This window comes from Plasmodium chabaudi (genome assembly GCF_900002335.3).
Source record: "Plasmodium chabaudi chabaudi strain AS genome assembly, chromosome: 13".
Lineage (NCBI taxonomy): Eukaryota > Apicomplexa > Aconoidasida > Haemosporida > Plasmodiidae > Plasmodium > Plasmodium chabaudi.
This window is the reverse complement of record NC_030113.2, coordinates 1281662-1301850: the sequence shown is the minus strand read 5'-3', so window position 1 is coordinate 1301850 and position 20189 is coordinate 1281662. Positions and strand designations below refer to the sequence as shown.

Genomic DNA, 20189 nt, shown 5'->3' with positions numbered 1-20189 from the left:
AAATGTTAATAAACCCAGAATTAGGATAGTGTATATATGTACAATTCAAATGATGCATATAAAGGGAAGCAAAAACAAAGAATGCATTTATACTTATCACTATTCAAATGGTTAAAATTATAAGTGGGCTTATTAGGTAACCAGTTTGAAAAAAGGAAATAAAAATAAACGAACTCAATAATAAATTGAATTAAGAAACATTATATATTTTTAAACTCGTGCTTGGTTCATTTCTTTCTTTATCATAACCAAAAAAGTAGGAATTAGAAATGTTGAAATTTTTATTAAGCCTTTTAATAAGCGAGACAACAATTTGATATATATTATGATGTCCATTTATATATATGGGTTTATTTTCCCATTCCATTTTATTAATTTAAAGAACAGTATAAGAATATTTTTGTCTATCCAAATATAAATATCGTATTAAAAATCTTTTTTTATATAATATACTATGTAATATTAAAGGATGCTTATAATTTTTTGTATTCATTTTCTTTTCCCTCTTATTTAGTCGTACATAAAATAGAAAGTACATAAATTTTGTAAGCCCATATTTATATTTGGGGTGAAGAATTATTATTTTATAAAATTAATAAATAGGCATTACATAATCATATTTTTAATTAAATAAATGAAAAAAATAAAGTTTGTATGTAGCATTATTTTCTTACATGGACTAGTTAATAGGACATATGCAATTGAGTATGGCATATAAAATACTATTGGTGTAGTTAATTTTATTTCTTTTTTATTACTTACATTTTAGTTAAACAAAAAAACATATTTTTCATACCATAAAAAAAAAATATATATATATATATATGCATACAATGTGTTTGCCAAATTTATGGAAAAGTATGCCAAATGTGTACACACTAATAATATAGGATTACAAAACTTTGAAAAAAAAAAAATAATAAGCCAGACAATTAAATAATGTATATATTAATATGCTATCATAATTTATATATACTTTCTTAACTAATTAAAATTGTTGAAAAATAATAATATATATAGGAGTTTGGCACTATTGAAATATTTCTTATTATTTTAAACGACATCATATAATTTTTTAAGTACATATACATTCCTTATATACGTAGTTTTATATTTTATTTTGTAACAATTAGTATCGTATTTAATTTACACATGTATGTTTATTTATTTTTCACATATGGCATAATTTTCCGTGTTTACACTTTTATATTACTTATATATATGCATATGCATATGCATATGAATTGTGAGTATTGCTGCGTAGTAAATATATAGGCAGCTTATTATATTTCCTACAAGCATATTAATAAATATTCTTATATAAATCCACGCCCAAATATAAAAATATAATATAGAAATAATGTACCTTCCCTAATGTATTACATTTATTAAATTATAATTAATCTTTTTATATCATTATATTTAACTTATATACATATTTAATATGAATAATGGGATTGTAAATAATTTAATAATATACATACTATTTTATATTTTCATTTTTTATGATAAATATTTCATGTCCATATATACATTTTAGTTCATTTCCCTTTTTCCCATTTGATTATTATATTATTTAAAAAATAAAATATATATAATTCATAAATATTATTGTATATATGTAATTATTTGCAAGTCTTAAGTTATTTTTTATTCATTATAATGCAAATACTAATATCCATATAAATAACAGTCCTATATTAATAGCAAACATATGTGAAAGTACAACCGAACTATAGGTATTATATATCCTACTTATGCTTATTCATATTTTTCCATATATTTCCATGTGTCAATATTTTTTTCATTAATATATGTATACATGCATGTTTTGTGTGTGAAAACATATTTGTTTTACAAGGAATATACAATTTTAATTAAATATAGTAACGTATAAATATACAGATGATGGGACACAAAATTATTTATATAACTTTTTGACAATATATTAATAAAAATATAAACAAGTGGAAACACTTATAATGTACATACGTTTAATTTTCTTTTATTTTACATTTGTATTTTTGCTTTAAAGAAAAGCATGTGTTTTTTTCACATGATTATTTGTAAGAGAAATTAAAATATGTCATGATTATTTAATTCGTTGAAGTGTTTACAAATTCTTATTTGTATGCATATATATGCTTACCTTGATATACTACAGCATTTATAGGAATAGACATTGGATAGACAATTTCAATGATATATATTTGTACGCCGATTTATTTAAAGACATAATTTGTATCCTTCAATCAGTCTATTAATTCATTTGCATTTAATTCCATAAAAGTTTGTGACACCATTTATGTTGTTATTATATATTTTACAAATTTCTATCCTATATAATCAGTCTACAGTTATAAGTACACGTATATATATACATGAAAAAATAAAATATTATAACCTTTATTTTAAATAGTGCAGATTTTTAATAGCTCTGTGTTGTCATTAAAAATTCAGTTATTAATTTATTCCTGTACTATGTTGTTATACTTTTGAAATATGATAAAATAGTTGTAGTATATTATACTATATAAACTACTGATTAAAAGAAATTGCATTAACATTTTTAAAAAGCATTTTTCATTTATTTAACTTTGCTACTTTTATTATTCGTTTTATATGTTACCGATCAAACTAAATTGCATACTTTGTTTTGTGTTTTTATAAAACAAAATATTATAAACATATATCGTTTTTTTATCCTATATATGTGTATGTACCTATATCTTTAAATATAAATATGGGACAAAAATAGGCATGCAGATATGTGATTGTATATATATGTAGCTTATTTATATTTCAGTTTTTCACATATTTTTCACTTATAATAATCAGTAAAATAAATAAAATTTATACAGCAGTATATTTGTTGTCTTTTTTGCCCTTGATGCTTGTGAAGGTTTGCATTCCCCCATAAGTAGAGCGAATTAACATAAATATTAAAATAAGCAGAGTAGGAATACATAAAAATATCAAGCATAGCACATAACAGCTTGGCAACAAAGAATGCAAATACGTATTCACATATGAGTTTGTTGTAAATTATATAATGACGATTGTAAATTTAAAAAGCAGTATTGATAGCACAATTGAAATGTGCACAGATAAAACAAAACTTACTATTGTAGAAAACAATGTAGATAATTTTTTAAGTGACCGATTAAAAAAAAAACGAAAAGACATAAATAATAATTATTACATAAATAATAAAAATATAAAAATAGAAGATTATAATAAAATATTGGTGAGTGAAAAAAATTTTATAAATTTAAACAGCATTTCTAATATAGAATATAATTATAATGAAAATAGTAAAGTGCCACCCCAATATATTAACACAAATTATGATAAAAATTTGAATATTTTATCAAAAAAAAATAATAAAGACAATAACAGTGACAGTAGTAGTATTAGCAAAATTAGTCACAATAGAAATCATATTAATAATGAACAAAATTATAAAGGAGTTGATAATAATTTATATGAAGCCACAAATTATTTTAATAAAATAAGTAAGAATAATTTTGATCGAACTTATAATGTTAGTAATTGTGAAGATATAAAAAATGGCTATAGTGATAAAGAGCGGACACAAGCATCCCAAATAATGTTTACACAAAATAATTCAGAGGTAGCATGTGTAAATGATATAAGCATGTGTAATAGTTATGTAAAAGAAAATAATATGGCTAGCTGGTATGGCGTGAATAATATTTATTGTGAATTAGACAAGGGAAATAATCAAACTAATGATGTCAATAATAATATAAGTCCCCAATTGGGCAACAATATTAACTATGCATGTGAAAATATTGAATATTATATAAATAGGGATAAAAATAAATTTGAAAAAAATATGAATGAAATAGCCAATTTAAATAGCACACTAGATTGTAATGATAATAATGCAAAGGAGAATGAAGACAATGGATCAGAAAAATTAAATAATTTCGGTGAATTAAAAAATTCTGAAAAATATATTGAAAGCTATTTACATTCCCTTTTAAAAGATTTTAAGACAACTTGTTTTTATTTTCCTTATCTTCATTATTATGATAAAAAAATATGTGAACAAAAGGAAGATAATATTTTAAATATATGTAATCACTTTTTAGAATATTTTCATAGCAATATAAAAATAAAAAACAAAATAAATAATTTAAAAAAAAAATTTATATATTCTACATTAAATGAAAAAATGGAATATATTAGTGATTTTCAATTTTTAAATTTATCACATATTAATACAGACAATTTTAAGGATAAATTTCTTGAATTATTAGAAAAATATTTACAAAAAAAAAAAAAAAAAAAAGAAAAAATTTATTATAAAATAAGTTTATTTCGTAAAATGGAAAAAAACATGTTTAAACTAAAAGAAAAATGTGTAGAAAATAATTTACTTCAATTTCCGATTCCAAATTTAGATAAATCATTGTCTACTTATAGTGAAAATTCAAACAACAGCTCTAAGCATGTTTCTAACTTATATTATATAAATGCAGAAAAACAAAAATGGGATACACATATAATTGATAAATTACCATCTTACTGTATGTCTTACGATAAAAATAGAATGATGAACTACATTAACGAATTAATTAAAAGTAGTGTACTTAATTATTGTCATTTATTTAACTCCAAATTGAATGAAAAAATAAGTATAAGTTGTGACAATAGGAGATCCTTTGAAAAGATAATAATTAACAATATTTTTTTTTACAAAAATAAAATCAATAAAATGTTTTATTATCTATATATGCATAATGTTATAAATAAATCGTTGCAATTTATGCAACCCAAAATATTATGGAATATAAATACTAGCAATGAGAAAAATACAAAAGTCGATAAACGTGAGGTGGACAAGGATAGTCCCTTTTCTTCAGAGAATGATCAAGCCGAAAATAAAATTATTCATTTTTATAAATCAAAAAAAGAACAATTAGAAAAAAATATAGACATGTTTATTTCAAAATTAGCAGGGCATACTAATAGTGAAGATCTGATTAAAAATAATGCCGAAATTAATAATGAAATAAAAAAAAATAAAACTTATAAAAATAATAGATTAAAATTGTCAGCAGATTTACAAATAATTTACGATGCTTATTGTAATGGAGAAGAAATAATTGTAGCTAAAAATAAAAATACATTATTAAATAATAAAAAAAATTATAAACATTTTAATGTTATATCAAAAGAAACAATTTTTGACTTTTATGATAGTATTCAAAAATGTAACATAAATAAAGACAAGTTTTATACAATGGGTATACATACAGAAAAAACACAAAAATTAGAAAATATAAATCAAATACAAAATAATACATTTAATATGGATACTATAAATTATTTTAATGAAACGAACATTTCAAATCATTTAGGAATGATGTCTCTTCAGCCATCATATATGTTTGGAATATATAACACATTTTTTAATGCCCCTATAAATAATAGTGGTTATGCCAATTTAGTAGATAACCCTTGTTTGTTCAATCAAAATTATGAAGATCTAGGGGTAGATTATTATGAAAATTACAAGGATTCAAAAAATAGTTATATTAACGATTTTTCTCGTAACGGTGAAAAGAAATATTTCAATAATATAGACCCATATAATTTAAATAATTCACGTCCAAATGAAAATTATAACACCCTATATTTTTATAATCAAAATAATTGTCTTTTAAATAATACTGGCATAAATATTATGAATGAAGATAATAAAATTAATAATGTGTGTGTAGATAAAAATGGAAATTATACAAACATGAAATATTTTGATGATAATTATTATAATATTCAAACTTCTTCAAATAATGGAAATAATATTTATTGTAACGGGGCATTTAGCACCGACATTCATAATAATGCGAATGATGGTAACACTGTACAAGCAATGGAAAATCAACAAAATGAATGCAATTATAATACAACAAATTATAACTCAGTAAATGTTTTTGAGAAAAATGCTTATAACATTTACAATAGTTCAAATAACACTTTTTCATTTCAAAAAAATCCAAATGATAATAATTTGGATTGTCAAAATATTTCAGAAAATATGCCAATAAATTCCAATTTTTTAAATGATATAAATTTAAAAAATAAAAATATACTAAACACAAATCAGTTTTGTACCTATTCTCCTTATTATGCTAATAACTTAGATCAGCAGTATACTCATAGCAACATAGCAAGTCCTTACAATTTTTCAAATATAGGGAATGCTACAGGTGATATTTCTTACAATGCTAACAGTGGTGATCATATTATTCAAAAAAATGATATAGATAATTATGGAAATGAAAAGGGGGGTTCTCAAACTGATATAGTGACAAATGATATAGGCACAAAAAACGAGAGCTTACAAAATAATGTAGAAATGAATGAAGATAATAATATAGGAGCAGAAAAAGAAAAAAATAAATGTGATGCGAAAGAAGGTGGAATGTTATCAGAAAATAATAATAAATATTATGATATGAAAGGGAATAAAATTCACGCAGAAGCAAACAATAATAATAACATTGTATATAATTACCCTATTCTTAATAGCAAAAATGAAACCAGTAGTAGAGATAAAACGGTAAGTCGCGAAGAAAATTGTAGAAAATATTTCGAAGAAAATTGTGAAAAAAAATATGAAAATAAAAATGGCGAAAATAGGGCTTCGAATGAAGGGAAAGCAAACCAAACAATCGCCAATAATACGAATAATGAAAATATAGATGCATATAATAATTATAAATATTTTGAAAATAGTTATATAATAAATTCGGTAGATAAAGATGTAGGAGGTAATATCATGAGTGTATATAATTTTAATCAAAATTTGCAAAACAATAAATATAGTGATAATAATACATATATGCATAATATGGGTAAGGATGATATAAAAAATTCTGAAAAAAATAATAAATATGAAGAAGCAAATAATTTTAACGGGGTTAGAAAAAATAAGGACATGGATAATAATTTTAATAGCACTCATGATGTATTAAATAATTCCATTGATAAAAAGAAAAATAATTTACACACGGATTCTATTGAAGAAAATTTTTTTAATACTAATATAAAAAAAAATAATAATAATGAAAATAATATAAATATAAAGAAAAATATTGATAATGATAAAATTTTATTAAATAGCAAAGGCTATAATAATAATAATAGTATTAATAATGCTATTAACACCGGTAATAAAAATATTTTAAATATAAATGAAAATCCTACTTCATCTAATAGCCATATAAATAGCACTAGTGAAATTATTTTAAATAAAGGCAATAATATTTCTATTGATAATTGCCTTTTTAATAATACCATCCACGGTAATAGTAGAGCGAATACTTATTCCCCTATTGGTGGATCAGCCCAAGATACCTTTGACAATATGAACAATGTCAAGAGTATAAATAGTAGCAAGACTGTAAATAGTAATAGCTACTTTGATATTTCGGGGTATAAAATAAATGGGTATTCGATAAATAATTATGAAAATAAGTTTGTCAATAATGAATATTTTATGAACAGCACACAAAATGGCGAAATAATGAATAATGTAAAAACTAATTGTGCTGTTGGAAAAATTGGGAATTTTACAAACACACAAAATATAAATAAAATTAAAACAAACATAAATAGTATATTAAATATAAATATACTAAGCAATCATAATAATAATAATAATAACAATATTAGCATCCCCCATAATACCAATAGTAGCCTTAATAATAGCACCTTTAGCAATAATAATAACTATGATAATATCGATCATGATCATTTTAAGGGTGAGATAAAAAATAATAGAATGAATTTATATTACAATAATGATAATACATATGGTATGATTAACGATCCAAATGCTATGAACGTAAATCAAATGAATCCATTTTTTTGTATGAACTATGGAAATACTCCTACTGATTATAACAATAATGAGGTTAACAATTTCAGGGGGGTTATTCCCAATAATGATCCAAATAATAATCAAACTGAAGAAGGAAATTATATAGACCAAAAAACGCCCAAAAAAAAAGGTAGAAAAAGTAAAAAAGAAATAAATTATAATGATAGTAATACTATTATTTTGGACAGTGTAAAAAATAGTAGTAGTAGTAATACTATAACTACTATAGGGAATTCAGAAAGTTATGAAGGAATGATAAACAAATATAATAACACACCAATAATGAATAAAATAATAAGTCCCTATCAAAATGTTAATAGATATGAAAATGAGAATGGAGCAATGTATAATGGGAATATAGGTGGCAATGGGCTTGAACCCCCTTATAACACTTATAATTTAAATGAGTTTATGCACCCATCAATTGATAATAATACAAATGTTGACATGAAAAATATAGGAAATCCAGAAATAAGAAATAATATATATAATTATAATGAAAATAAAAAAGATAATATGAATGTGCAAAGCGAAATAAATAATATGCAATACAGTAATAATGATATGATTGGTCATTATAACTATTATAGGAATACGGTCGATAGTAATATTAGCGATATAAATAATGTTGGTAATAATAATATGACAAATAATTACACTGTTTATCCAAATGAATTCATTTATGCAAAAGTAGAAAATATGAATAATATAATAAATAATAATACTATTTATAATTATAATAGTATTGGTAATCGAGATGATCTAGATTATGCATATGAAGAAGATAAATTGTGTAAGAAAAAAGAAAAAAAACGAAAAGAAAAAAAAAATAAATCTCAATCATCCAATTTAAATACACCAAAGAAAAAACGATTTGGACATAATGGCCCTCCAACAGCAGAAAAATTAAGTCAATTACTTTATGAACAAAGTTTATCAGTTCCACAAATTGCTGCCATATATGGTGTGCACAGAACTACTGTTGCGAGATGGTGTCATAATAGAAAAATTATTCAAAAACAAAACCATTATCATGGAAAGAAAAAAATAAACACTTAATAAAGTGCATCAATCCAAGTGATTAAATGATAGAAGATAAATCATATAGTCACTATTTTTAAAGCCACACAATAATTATAAATGGGGAATAGGGTGGTGTTATTTTTTCTGGAAATTACGCATGATTTGCTATTCCAGGAATATGCCAAAAATAATGGATATTTTACAGCATGTTTAGTAGATTTCCATTTCTTGTTTTAACTGTTTTATTTTTTATAACAATTTTTAACACAAAATGTGTATAAAACGATGTTAAAAATTTAGTGGGTATTGTATAAAATTAATACATAGGGAAATAATTTAAATTAAAGAAAAAAGGCTCATTCATTTTAGACTTCCGAAACATAAATGCATAAGCATAATTTCTTTCGATGAATTATATAGAAAAAAATATTCCAATCATATGCTTATCATTTGAAGCCGAAATAATAAATATTCATTATAATCAGAATAGTTAATATTATAAAAAAATATATTTTTTTTAAGTGCCTTTTTTTTTTTAAATCCATCACATATTGAGATATGTTACTGAGTAAGTTGATTATTCAATTTATCTTCAGGAATGATTGTCATGTATAGTTTGAAAAAATTGATCAACCAATAAAGTGATGTACTATTTTTTAGTGTATAAACATGTGCATACATAATTTTATACATGTACGTACATATATTTATATCAAATTTTCCCTTATTTTTTACCCGCTTATGAAATTTTTTACGTGCAACAACACCCTTAATTAACCCTTATTTAAAACTTATTTTTTTTAATTTGATTTATTCTAATATATATTTTTTGGAAATAGTATTAATAATATTGTTTATAATAGTAAAATAAATACATAAAAATTCAAAGTTACAAAACTTGTAAATTTTACATCAAAAAAAAATGTATATATAAAGCAATATGAAATAAGAGTCGGCAATAGGCCCCTTATATCACAAGTTTTTATTTCCACATGGATTTATTATATCTTTCTACATACGAATATTAATTAGTATTACCAAATATGTATGTAAAAAATGTGTATATAATAAAATACTCTTTATGTATAAGTTCAAATGCAATATAACATAGTACTAAGCTTTTATTTAAAAGCAAGGGAAGTAGCATTGCTTAGTATAATTAACCTATCTTGTTTTGTATATTTTTTAATTAAATGCACATATTAAAAGTAAATTTCTATAATGTAAAGGTGTAAGAATAAGAAAGGGAATTTTATGGAGCCCCATAATTTAATTCTCTCATTTTCGGTTGATTTCTTGGTGGTGTTGGTGGTCTCAATTCGGTCATTTTGGTATCCCTAAAAAAGAAAAATATGCATAAATATCCGATATGAAAATTGTGTATATATATATGCTTAGTGATAAAAAACAAACGAAGGAAGTAAAAAATTTACCATGTACTAAAGAAACGGACTTCATCCTTAGCAGGATATATAAGCTTCGGAATAACCGTAAGATCTCTTCGAATAAATAATAATGCCCCTGCATTTTTGTGAGAATTACAATAATTGGTTGCTGAAAATAAGGTTATTAATTTTCCACCCGCAAATCGCTCAAATCCATCCATTACACACTCATGAGCTCTTATAATTAATTGTAGATCATTATCTTCTAAAAATTTGTGAACTCTATCTGGGCCATATTTTACAATATGTCCAGTACCATCAGGATCTCTTATATCGTTAGGTATTGTTCCTAATACAGAATCATTATCAGTTGGATCAGACCATAAAAGATCTGTAACTTTTTGTTCATTTAAATTTTGAGGAACTTGTGAAACAGTTAAAGGTCGTTTTAATTGAGAAATATCAGATATCGTATGAATAGATTTTCCTATACCTCCATGAACACATAATATTTTTTCTTCAACTAAAGCTCCGATAGGTAGCCATTCAAATACCTGATTTATTTGTGCCCAACATGATGATTTATCATCAACATCCTCTTTTAATCTTCTTTTACATTCTTCTTGAAATCCATACAAACTATTTATAGCCATATCTTCATGATTTCCTCTAATTAGATGTATCTGTTTAGGATATTTACATTTTAATGCGAAAAGTAAACAAATGACTTCTAAACTATTAGAACCTCTATCAACATAATCACCTAAAAATAAATAATCATTTGAATCTATATCACCAACTGCATTTAATTTTTCGCCTAAATCTTCTTCTACAGGAGATTTATATAATTGGAATAACCTCATCAAATCATAGTATTGTCCATGTATATCACCATATATTTTTATTGGTGCTCTTAATTTTAATACCATATCTTCTTGTTTAAATATATCAATAACCATAGAACATAATATAGATACATTTGACCATGGAATAATAAAAATAGAATCTGAATTATGATTATATTGTATTTCAAATTGAGTAATATTTGGATTTAACAAGGTTGTAATAACTTTATCATAAACTGTATTTTTAAATTCACTGATATAATTTACTGGTGTACATAATACTCCATTATTAATTTTTCTTCCTTCTTCTTCTAATTTATCAATAGATATTTTTCGAACAAGTAATGCAAAATCACTTCCAGTTTCTTGAACTGCATGTGCATGTGCAGCCAATCGAATTGTATTCGATAGTGGTTTATTCACACTATTATTATTGGACAGTCTAAATAAGGATGAAGTTGGGGAATCGAACATATTTCTGTAATGCGAATTTTGTACACTTCCTGGTGAAGAATTTGAAGCTGGGCTATTTTTTTTAGTATCATTCAGTTGTTTCGATTTCATGTATTGATTTTTTGATCCGCTTTGTTGTAACTGTTTCTGAGTAGTAATAACATCTTGGCCATTTAAATTATGTGAATTTATATTTTTTACTTCTGTAATTTTATTTTTATTTATTTCACTTGAATTTGGTTTTTGTTTTAAAGATGATTGTTTTATTGGGCTCTTTTTATCTGTATCTAAACCATTTAATGAATTTAAAAGACTATAACATTCTAAGCATTCTAATTCATTAGTTGGGTATTGCTGAGTCTGATGACTAAAGCCACCAAATGTATATATAGTATATTTGTACATCCAAGATGTATGCCTAAATTTAGCAATAGGGGGAAATGTAACCCATTCAATTGTTTCTGTATTGTAAAGGGCAGTTGATAATGGTACAGAACATCCATTATCATTTCTACCACCTAAAACAAACATTTTAGATCCTATAAATACACAAGTATGTTGATATCTAGCTTCTGGAGGTGATCCCTTTTTAATGGGAGCTTCAACCCAATCCCATCTACCATCTCTGTGTTGTCTTAACCCCCATGTATCATTTAATGATTTATTGTCAGAATTTCGACCACCAAATATTACAATCATACCTGTAGCAGGTCCTTCTTTGCACATATCAGCTGAGTGATAAACTCTTGGTGAAGGTATTTTAGAATTATTTGATATTATAACTTGAATCCATTCAAAAGGTGGCATTTCCACATGCATAAACCATACATCGTTTAATGTGTTTTGCCCATCATTACCCCCAAAGACTATTAAATTTGGTTTACTATATACCATTACATGACCATACCGTCTACCTGGAGATACTCCTTTTGTAGGAACTGTCATCCATGAGTATTTCTGATCTCTTCTCAAATCTAATATATATAGATCATCTAATGATAATGATCCGCCACCGGTTGCACCACCATATATAACTAATTGTTGTTCATCTACACAAGCAGCAGCATGAGCAGCTCGAGCTGTTGGGGTATTTTCTGTTATTAATTTTTTCCATTTATTTTGAGTCAAATCATATAAATATATATCATCTGTTATATTATATTTCCCTGCGTCACCTATTGCGCCACCAAATATAGCAACCTTATTATTACCTAAGTATGTTGCAGTATGGCCAAAACGCGGAACTGGGATATCTCCCTTTTGTTTTTCCTTTCTACAAACATTCGTTTCTTTAAATGATCCATTATTCATTTGTCATAAAGCAAAAAAAAAAAGACAAAAGAGAAATATACAACGAATAAAATTTTTAAAGTAAATGTGTAAGATATATTAATCACAAGATGTATAAATATGTATATATAATTGGTTAAGGATGGGGTAAAATGTAATGTTTCAAGTTAATTACACACAGTATGAAGTTGTGCATATGCAAATTTTCGTAAATATTTGACAAAAACAAAGAATAAAACAAAAAAAAATAAGGAGATAAAATAAAACAATATATCGTAGCTTTTATTTATATCCCGGTTGTATAATTATTTATTTATGCTTGGAAAAATATGAGCATATATATTATGTATGTTATATTTTATATGTTTAAATATGGTTTGTTCTGTTTTTGTTTTTGTTTTTTTTTATCACAAATTAAAAAACATTTTTAACAAAATTGTATAATATGAAAAAATATATAATTCGTGATATTTGCATGTTTATTATATAATATGTGTATGATATACGTAAAAAATAATTTCTTTCCTTTTTGAGGGAGTAAGAAAAATATATTGGGTGTAAAACTTTATTTTTATTTCTTTTTATTTAGGATATTAAATGTAATTTTTTTTTTAACATTTAAAGAAAAAATAATAATGAAAATAATAATTGTAAGAACGAACGAACACAGTTTTATGTGTAAATAATCCAATATAAAGAGTTGGATTTTAAAAAAATTAATGTGTGAGATTAATGCAAAAAAAAAAAACATAAAATAAAAATAACAAATATATTAATATGCCAAAACACAATATAAAAATGTTTTTATGTAGTAATATATATAATGCAACACTTTATGCGATTTAGTAAAAATCAAATATATTTATTCATATTAATAGGCATTTAGTAATAAAGTAAAAATGTTATCGAAAAAATTATTATATCATATAACTTGCAATAGTCTTAATATGTTTATATTGAGGGCATTTGCATATTATGAACAAAAAAATATATAGTGAAATTCAATAAAAAAAAATATATACCAAATGTGTATTCTTTATATGGATTTTATTTATTATATATATTTTTTCATTTTGTTTTTCATGTAATTTTACATATTATAAAGAAATATTCCTCATATATAATTATTAAAAAACAAAACACACATGTATTGTATGTATATATGTCCTATTCTTATGAAATAATCTAAGGGCATAACAAATTTATAATTATGGAAATAAATTGGGCTTTTAAAACTGCTATATAGAATACAGTTTTAATATATAATATTCAATATTCAACAAAAATTTTGTATGCATATTTTTCACCTGTGTGTTTATTAAAAAAATAAAATTATTCACATATATGGAGTTATAAGCATGTAACTTCACTTATTATTAATGTCTTTTAATATTGAGGGGTATTAAAATTGGCAATATTAAAATAATTTTTTTATGTGGTACTTTACTGCATATTTCCATATTTAAGGATTTCACTAAAAACGAACAAATAGGAGTTTTAAAAAAATATTTCATGAGATGATATATGTGTAATATACACATGTATATTAATATGATATGCAAAAAAAAGTGTATTTAATTCGGTCTATTTCTTAGGGAATAGTCCCTTTTTCTAAGTATATATAGAGCTATTAATATGCTTGAAAATACAAAATTAAGGGTATATTATTTGTATTTAATAGTAAATTAGCATATAAAAACTTACTATAAGAATACAAATGTAACATTAAAAATAGTTATAGATTATATTCTATTTGCTGAAACATTTTTTATAAAATATAAGAGTCATATGTTGCTTTTTTTTATTAATATAATGTGCATATTTGAATGAAAAACATGTAAATACACTTTTTCTTTCATATTATATAACACATATCAATTCACAAATTTTGGCACTTCGAATCAAAACGAGGCATAATAATAATGAAATGAAATGAAGATAAGCGTATAATAAAATAGCTATTAATTTTTCTTATTATTTGATATGTATATATAATATGTATATATTTAATAACTTGTTTAAATATTGTCTTTTTTATTTAGAACAAAAATGAAACGTGTTTATTTTGTTTTGTGTGTATTATTCTCTATACTTAATATAAAATTTTCTGAAGAGAATTTACCTCATAGAGAAAATGATAGTTCTATATATTATTATGGGTTAATACATAGTTCATATATTATTTGCATTATTACCATTTATATATTTTTGAGGCGATATTACATATAGTTGTGCATTAGTACATATTTATTTTCTTTTCTTTTGAAGGTTCATAAATAATGAAAAATATCAGCATTATCTGCCATCTAAATATAACAATATAGAAATTGATGTAAACAAAATCTTAAAAATATGTTTTTTGGCGATTTATTTTATTCTAAATTTTTTATTTTAATCTTTCCATATATATTATTATTATGTTTTTGGATTTTTTAAGACGGATTTGATAAAACTATCATGTCATAAAGGATACACCATAGAAATCAAAAAGGCGTCTATAGTAGATTTAAATGAAAAAGGTGCTCCATTTTTATATACATTATTTATATAATTTTTTACATACCTATATATATGCATTTGTGTATATGCCAAACTGTCTTTCACTGACCGTTTCATTATTATATGTTGCTTATTAAATATTAAAAATTACTTTAAAAAATAAAAAAAAAATGAATAATATGTGTAATTAATAATTTATTTTGCAATATCTACATTTTCCCACTTTCTAATATAATTTATTCGTATAGAAAATAATTACACGGATATGGCAAAAGGACTGTGCATTAAAAAGGAGCAGTGCCAGGTATACAATAAAAAGTAAATCACAATGATTTAAAGTAATTTATAAATCTATTACAAGGGATCCTTTTGTTTGTTTTAAGATTGACGTTAAAAAATTCAAAAGAAACACCAAGAATAAGCAACTTGATTTCAATTCAAAACTCTCCGTAGAGTACATCTGTTTGAGGTTAGGATATGTGTTATCATTTAAATGGTATATATATATGTTAATAATAAAAGACGTGTCTTTTTTTTCTTCTTTTTGATAGTTCTCAAAAGAACCTTTATGATGGATCCAGTTTTCATCAAGGAGTTACCCACAAATATCTAATGTAATATCTTTTTTTTTAACTTTATTTTTTATAAATTTAAACATTTTTACATTTTTTTACCCCCATATTCTCAAATAAATATGTACTTGCCAATTTTAAAAACAAAGAGTGCGAGATAAATCCCTAGGTAATTTATATTTTATAAATAAGGTACATATAAATACGACAAAATAATTAATGCTGATTGTGTATTACAATAATTTATTTGTTATAGCATGCATTCAAAACGATAAAGATATAAAGAAGTTTGCATCTGTATCCAAAGCCTTAGAAGCATGTAGTTTATGGAACTGTAAATACGTTGTATGGAATGATGAAGAAAAAAAAGCAATTATATGCAATGACGATAGCTCAGATGTAAGCACATATATATATTGAAACAAAATAATACAAAAATGACATTTAATAAATTTATACTTAATATTACATCATAATTAGCGAATAAAACCATAATGTGGATATTTTATTTTTTGATTAGAATCTAATAACAAAAAATAATGACGTAACGTATATTAATCCTACCGTTTTTTATACATATGGATATACAACATTTTTGAATTACGTGTCTATATGTGATGAGGTTATAAAAAGTGTAGGGCATAATCTAAGTATTGGCAAATCAGTTAGTATTTGTAAAGAATTGGATTGTGATTTTTTTACAAAAAGTAATTTAAATTATAAAATAATAATAGAAGTAAAAATATGAGCAAGCTTATATGCATACACATTTATAAATAATCTTTAACCTTACAACAAATTTCGTAGGTTATGCAGGATCAATAAAATCATTAAACAATAATAAGAATGGAAAGACTTGGTACCCATAAAATTATATTTCAGCATAATTTTGATATATGCATATGTATATACATATAAGTTCTTACATAAATGAGAAACAACTATGAAATTTCATGCGAATATCATTTTTTTGTAATTCATAGGTTTTGCAAAGGGTATATTTTATAAAAGGGGTTATACATTTATGCAGATCCCATATATATAAGGAATACAATGAGAATATTTATTCTATAAGTATAAATATATTTTATATTTTTCTTTGATTTTTTGGTAGCTTTCCAACTATTGTCCCAATGGATGGGTTTGTTACAAGTGTTAATTTAAGTAAATTTGCTTAACATTATTATTAATTTTTTTTTCTCAACATTTGTTTCATCGCTAGTCATATGTCTAATAAATAAGTGCCACTTGGGTTATTTGTTTTTTTAAATTTTGTAAACCTATGAAAACCTGAACATAGTTTCATATATGTAAAAAAGTATCACCCTTTCATTGGTAATACTACATGATGAGAACGCATAACCGTATACGTATAAATTTTTTAGGGTCATAAAAAAAGCATTTTAGTAGTGTTATTTATTTCTTTGATAAAATGAAACATATACCCACATCCAGCATATTAATTAATGTTTATCATTTTTGATAAACTTTTTTATTATATTTTTTAGAAGATAATACAAATAATCATTATTATAGATGCAAATATCCTAAACAAAGCAATGTATAAGAACTATTTACAGCCATAATATATACATAATTTTGTATCGAACGAAAATATAAAAAGATAGTCTTAGTATCCATTTTGTAAACTTTTATTTTAATTAAAAGTTTACATTATTTTCTTTTTTTTTTAATGCAATTAAAGATAATATTTTAAGAGTTTCTATATATACTTATATATGTTTGTTTTAATTTAAAAAAAGAAAAAAAGTGCTTACATAATTAATTTATATATATATTTTTTAATTTTGTATATGCATATAAGTTTTTATAATGCATCTATTGTATCGGTTTTAGGTTCTAAAACAGAAATATTATCAGGCAATATGGATGGTAATCCAGTTCTGGTATCAATTGCAGTTGGTAACATAATTTTAACTTTTATACCTAATACACCTTGTTTTAATTGTGCTGATCTGGTAGCAGTGTTTACAAATCTTTTTGATGGTTCACCAGTAGATATTAAATATCCATCTTTAAACTTCATACTTTTAGCTCTTTGTGCTCTTAATTTACCAGAAACAATAACTTCACATCCCTTTGCTCCTGATTCCATGATATGCCTTAAAACACCATAGCATGCTCTTCTTACGGCTAAGCCTTTTAGAAGTTTATATCTTAATGATTCGGCTTGTGCCATTGCGCATAATCCTCTGTTCTCTACTCTTTCTGCAAATAATTCAACACTATTTGTTGATTTATTAAAGAATCTTTTTTGGACTAATGAAGTCAATTCTCTAATTCTACGTCCCTTATCACCAAGGACTTCTCTAGTACGAGTAGCTCTAATAATAACCTCAGTTCTATAAGAAAAATGGAATATATACAAATGTATATATTATATAGATAGACATACAACTTTTGTTATAACAATTAAAATTGTAATACATTCGATATATGTATATTCTTTGCATTTATATATTCATGTTTTGTTATATTTACCTTATTGGTGTAACTCTGACTTCAACACCTGAATATCCATCTTCTGCCAAGATTCGAGCTAAAAATTCGTTTAGCTCGGCTTGAAAAACACCATCATTAATAAATTTTCTTTTCTTTGATATCTGCATTAAAAAAGAAATTAAAATGTATTAGTATATGCATGCATATTAGCAGTTATATATGTAACATAGAATAAGAGAGATATATACGCTCTTATTTTTTTAATATATGCAATAGATAAAAATATATATAATAGGTAGAAATATTATATACAAATAGAGGATAATTTCTACCCCCATATTATATATAACAATTTAAATAGCAAATATTATGTAAAAATAATAGGTTCTCCCCCCATAATATACAGCATACATTTTTTCCCATTTCTTATTATATATATGATAGTATTCCTAATATTATACAAGTCATATATCTTTTATATTTAACTAAGCAGGGGAACCCTTTCTTTTTATTTATTCTTTTTTATATGCAAACAGGATATCACAAATCACAGAATATCACATATATATATAAATTATATGTATTTTTATTTTAAACTTACAGGAGGTGACATCTTCAGAAATTTATTTTAACTTTAATAATTTGATAAATTATGTTATTGAAATTTATTTTATTTTTAATTTAAAATATTTTTTATATTTTCCATAAATTTTTTAAATATATTTTTTGAAGTTCTTTTAATTCATTATATATTTCGAATTAAAAAAAAAATTATTTATTTCCCTTATTTTTTCATAAAAAATATTATATTATTACACTGTATATGCATATAACAATATATGGAATTTGCAAGAACGAAGTGTATTTTTATTATATGAAAATAACATACCCTCATAAGAATTGTTTTTTTAGTGCGGTTATTATTTATATATAGCACGTAATGAAAAGGGGCAAATTTTGTATACATAAATAAGTTACCCTATACTAAAATTAAAATATATATGCTATAAATTATATATGGATGGGCTTTATATATTAAGGTTATTTTTTAATATATATAAATTAATATGCATTATTAATTATAAAAAATGTTCTTATTATTATATATATATGTATGCATTTTTTTTAAAGAACAATTATAAAAAAATATATGTAAGTCCCTATTCCCAAGGCTCTCTTTTTTTAAGTGTATAAAAAAAATACGAAAAAAAGGATTAAGCCTATAGGAATCCCCTTACTCACTCCAAATATCCCATATATAAATTATTAACACTGTATAATAAATTAAGGGTAAAAATAAAAGAAGCCTTTAAATTATTATATAAGTTGTAAAATTGATAAAAATTTATTATTATTCCTTATATAATTTTTGCCAATAAAAGTATTTTTTTTTATTATAAGAGTTTATATTTATTAAATTTTTAAATAAACTATTTTTAAGTAAAAAAATTATTTCATCATAAATAATTAAAATAAAGGGTTTATTAAATAATTTTTTTCAACTTTTTTTTGTATTCTTTAAATACTTAAGTAAATAATATACATTTTTTCAATTGTCAAATTGTATAATATACTTTTTCATAAAGAAATAACCATACAAAATAATAATAAAAACATCAAAATAACAAAATAATACGAACATTTTTAAAGCATTCGATATGTATATGTTCTATGTGTGGGTTTTGTTTACATATGTAATATACTTGAAATGCATGGACACCAATTTTAATATTTTCTATAA

At 23.4% G+C, this 20189-nt stretch overlaps 4 protein-coding genes across 4 annotated transcripts; 2 read left to right on the top strand and 2 right to left on the bottom strand.

Moving 5' to 3' along the window:
* Positions 1-3052: 3052 nt before the first annotated feature.
* PCHAS_1334200 (conserved Plasmodium protein, unknown function) lies at positions 3053-8977 on the top strand (the record flags this gene model as incomplete). The annotated part of the gene is made up of 1 exon (XM_736526.2): positions 3053-8977. One exon carries the CDS (start codon positions 3053-3055, stop codon positions 8975-8977), a length of 5925 nt encoding a protein of 1974 aa, XP_741619.2.
* A 1216-nt stretch (positions 8978-10193) lies between these two features.
* Positions 10194-12935, bottom strand: PCHAS_1334100 (protein phosphatase containing kelch-like domains, putative; the record flags this gene model as incomplete). Its single annotated transcript, XM_016799275.1, has 2 exons — positions 10194-10278; positions 10375-12935. 2 exons carry the CDS (start codon positions 12933-12935, stop codon positions 10194-10196), a joined length of 2646 nt encoding a protein of 881 aa, XP_016654588.1.
* Positions 12936-14963: 2028 nt separating this feature from the next.
* Positions 14964-17163, top strand: PCHAS_1334000 (conserved protein, unknown function; the record flags this gene model as incomplete). The annotated part of the gene is made up of 12 exons (XM_016799274.1): positions 14964-15073; positions 15183-15246; positions 15352-15433; positions 15662-15717; positions 15797-15882; positions 15965-16027; positions 16135-16154; positions 16242-16384; positions 16506-16692; positions 16793-16844; positions 16969-16980; positions 17100-17163. 12 exons carry the CDS (start codon positions 14964-14966, stop codon positions 17161-17163), a joined length of 939 nt encoding a protein of 312 aa, XP_016654587.1.
* Positions 17164-17813: 650 nt separating this feature from the next.
* PCHAS_1333900 (40S ribosomal protein S3, putative) lies at positions 17814-19061 on the bottom strand (the record flags this gene model as incomplete). The annotated part of the gene is made up of 3 exons (XM_016799273.1): positions 17814-18348; positions 18488-18609; positions 19050-19061. The coding sequence occupies 3 exons, from the start codon at positions 19059-19061 to the stop codon at positions 17814-17816; spliced, it is 669 nt and encodes a 222-aa protein (XP_016654586.1).
* Between the last annotated feature and the right edge of the window lie 1128 nt (positions 19062-20189).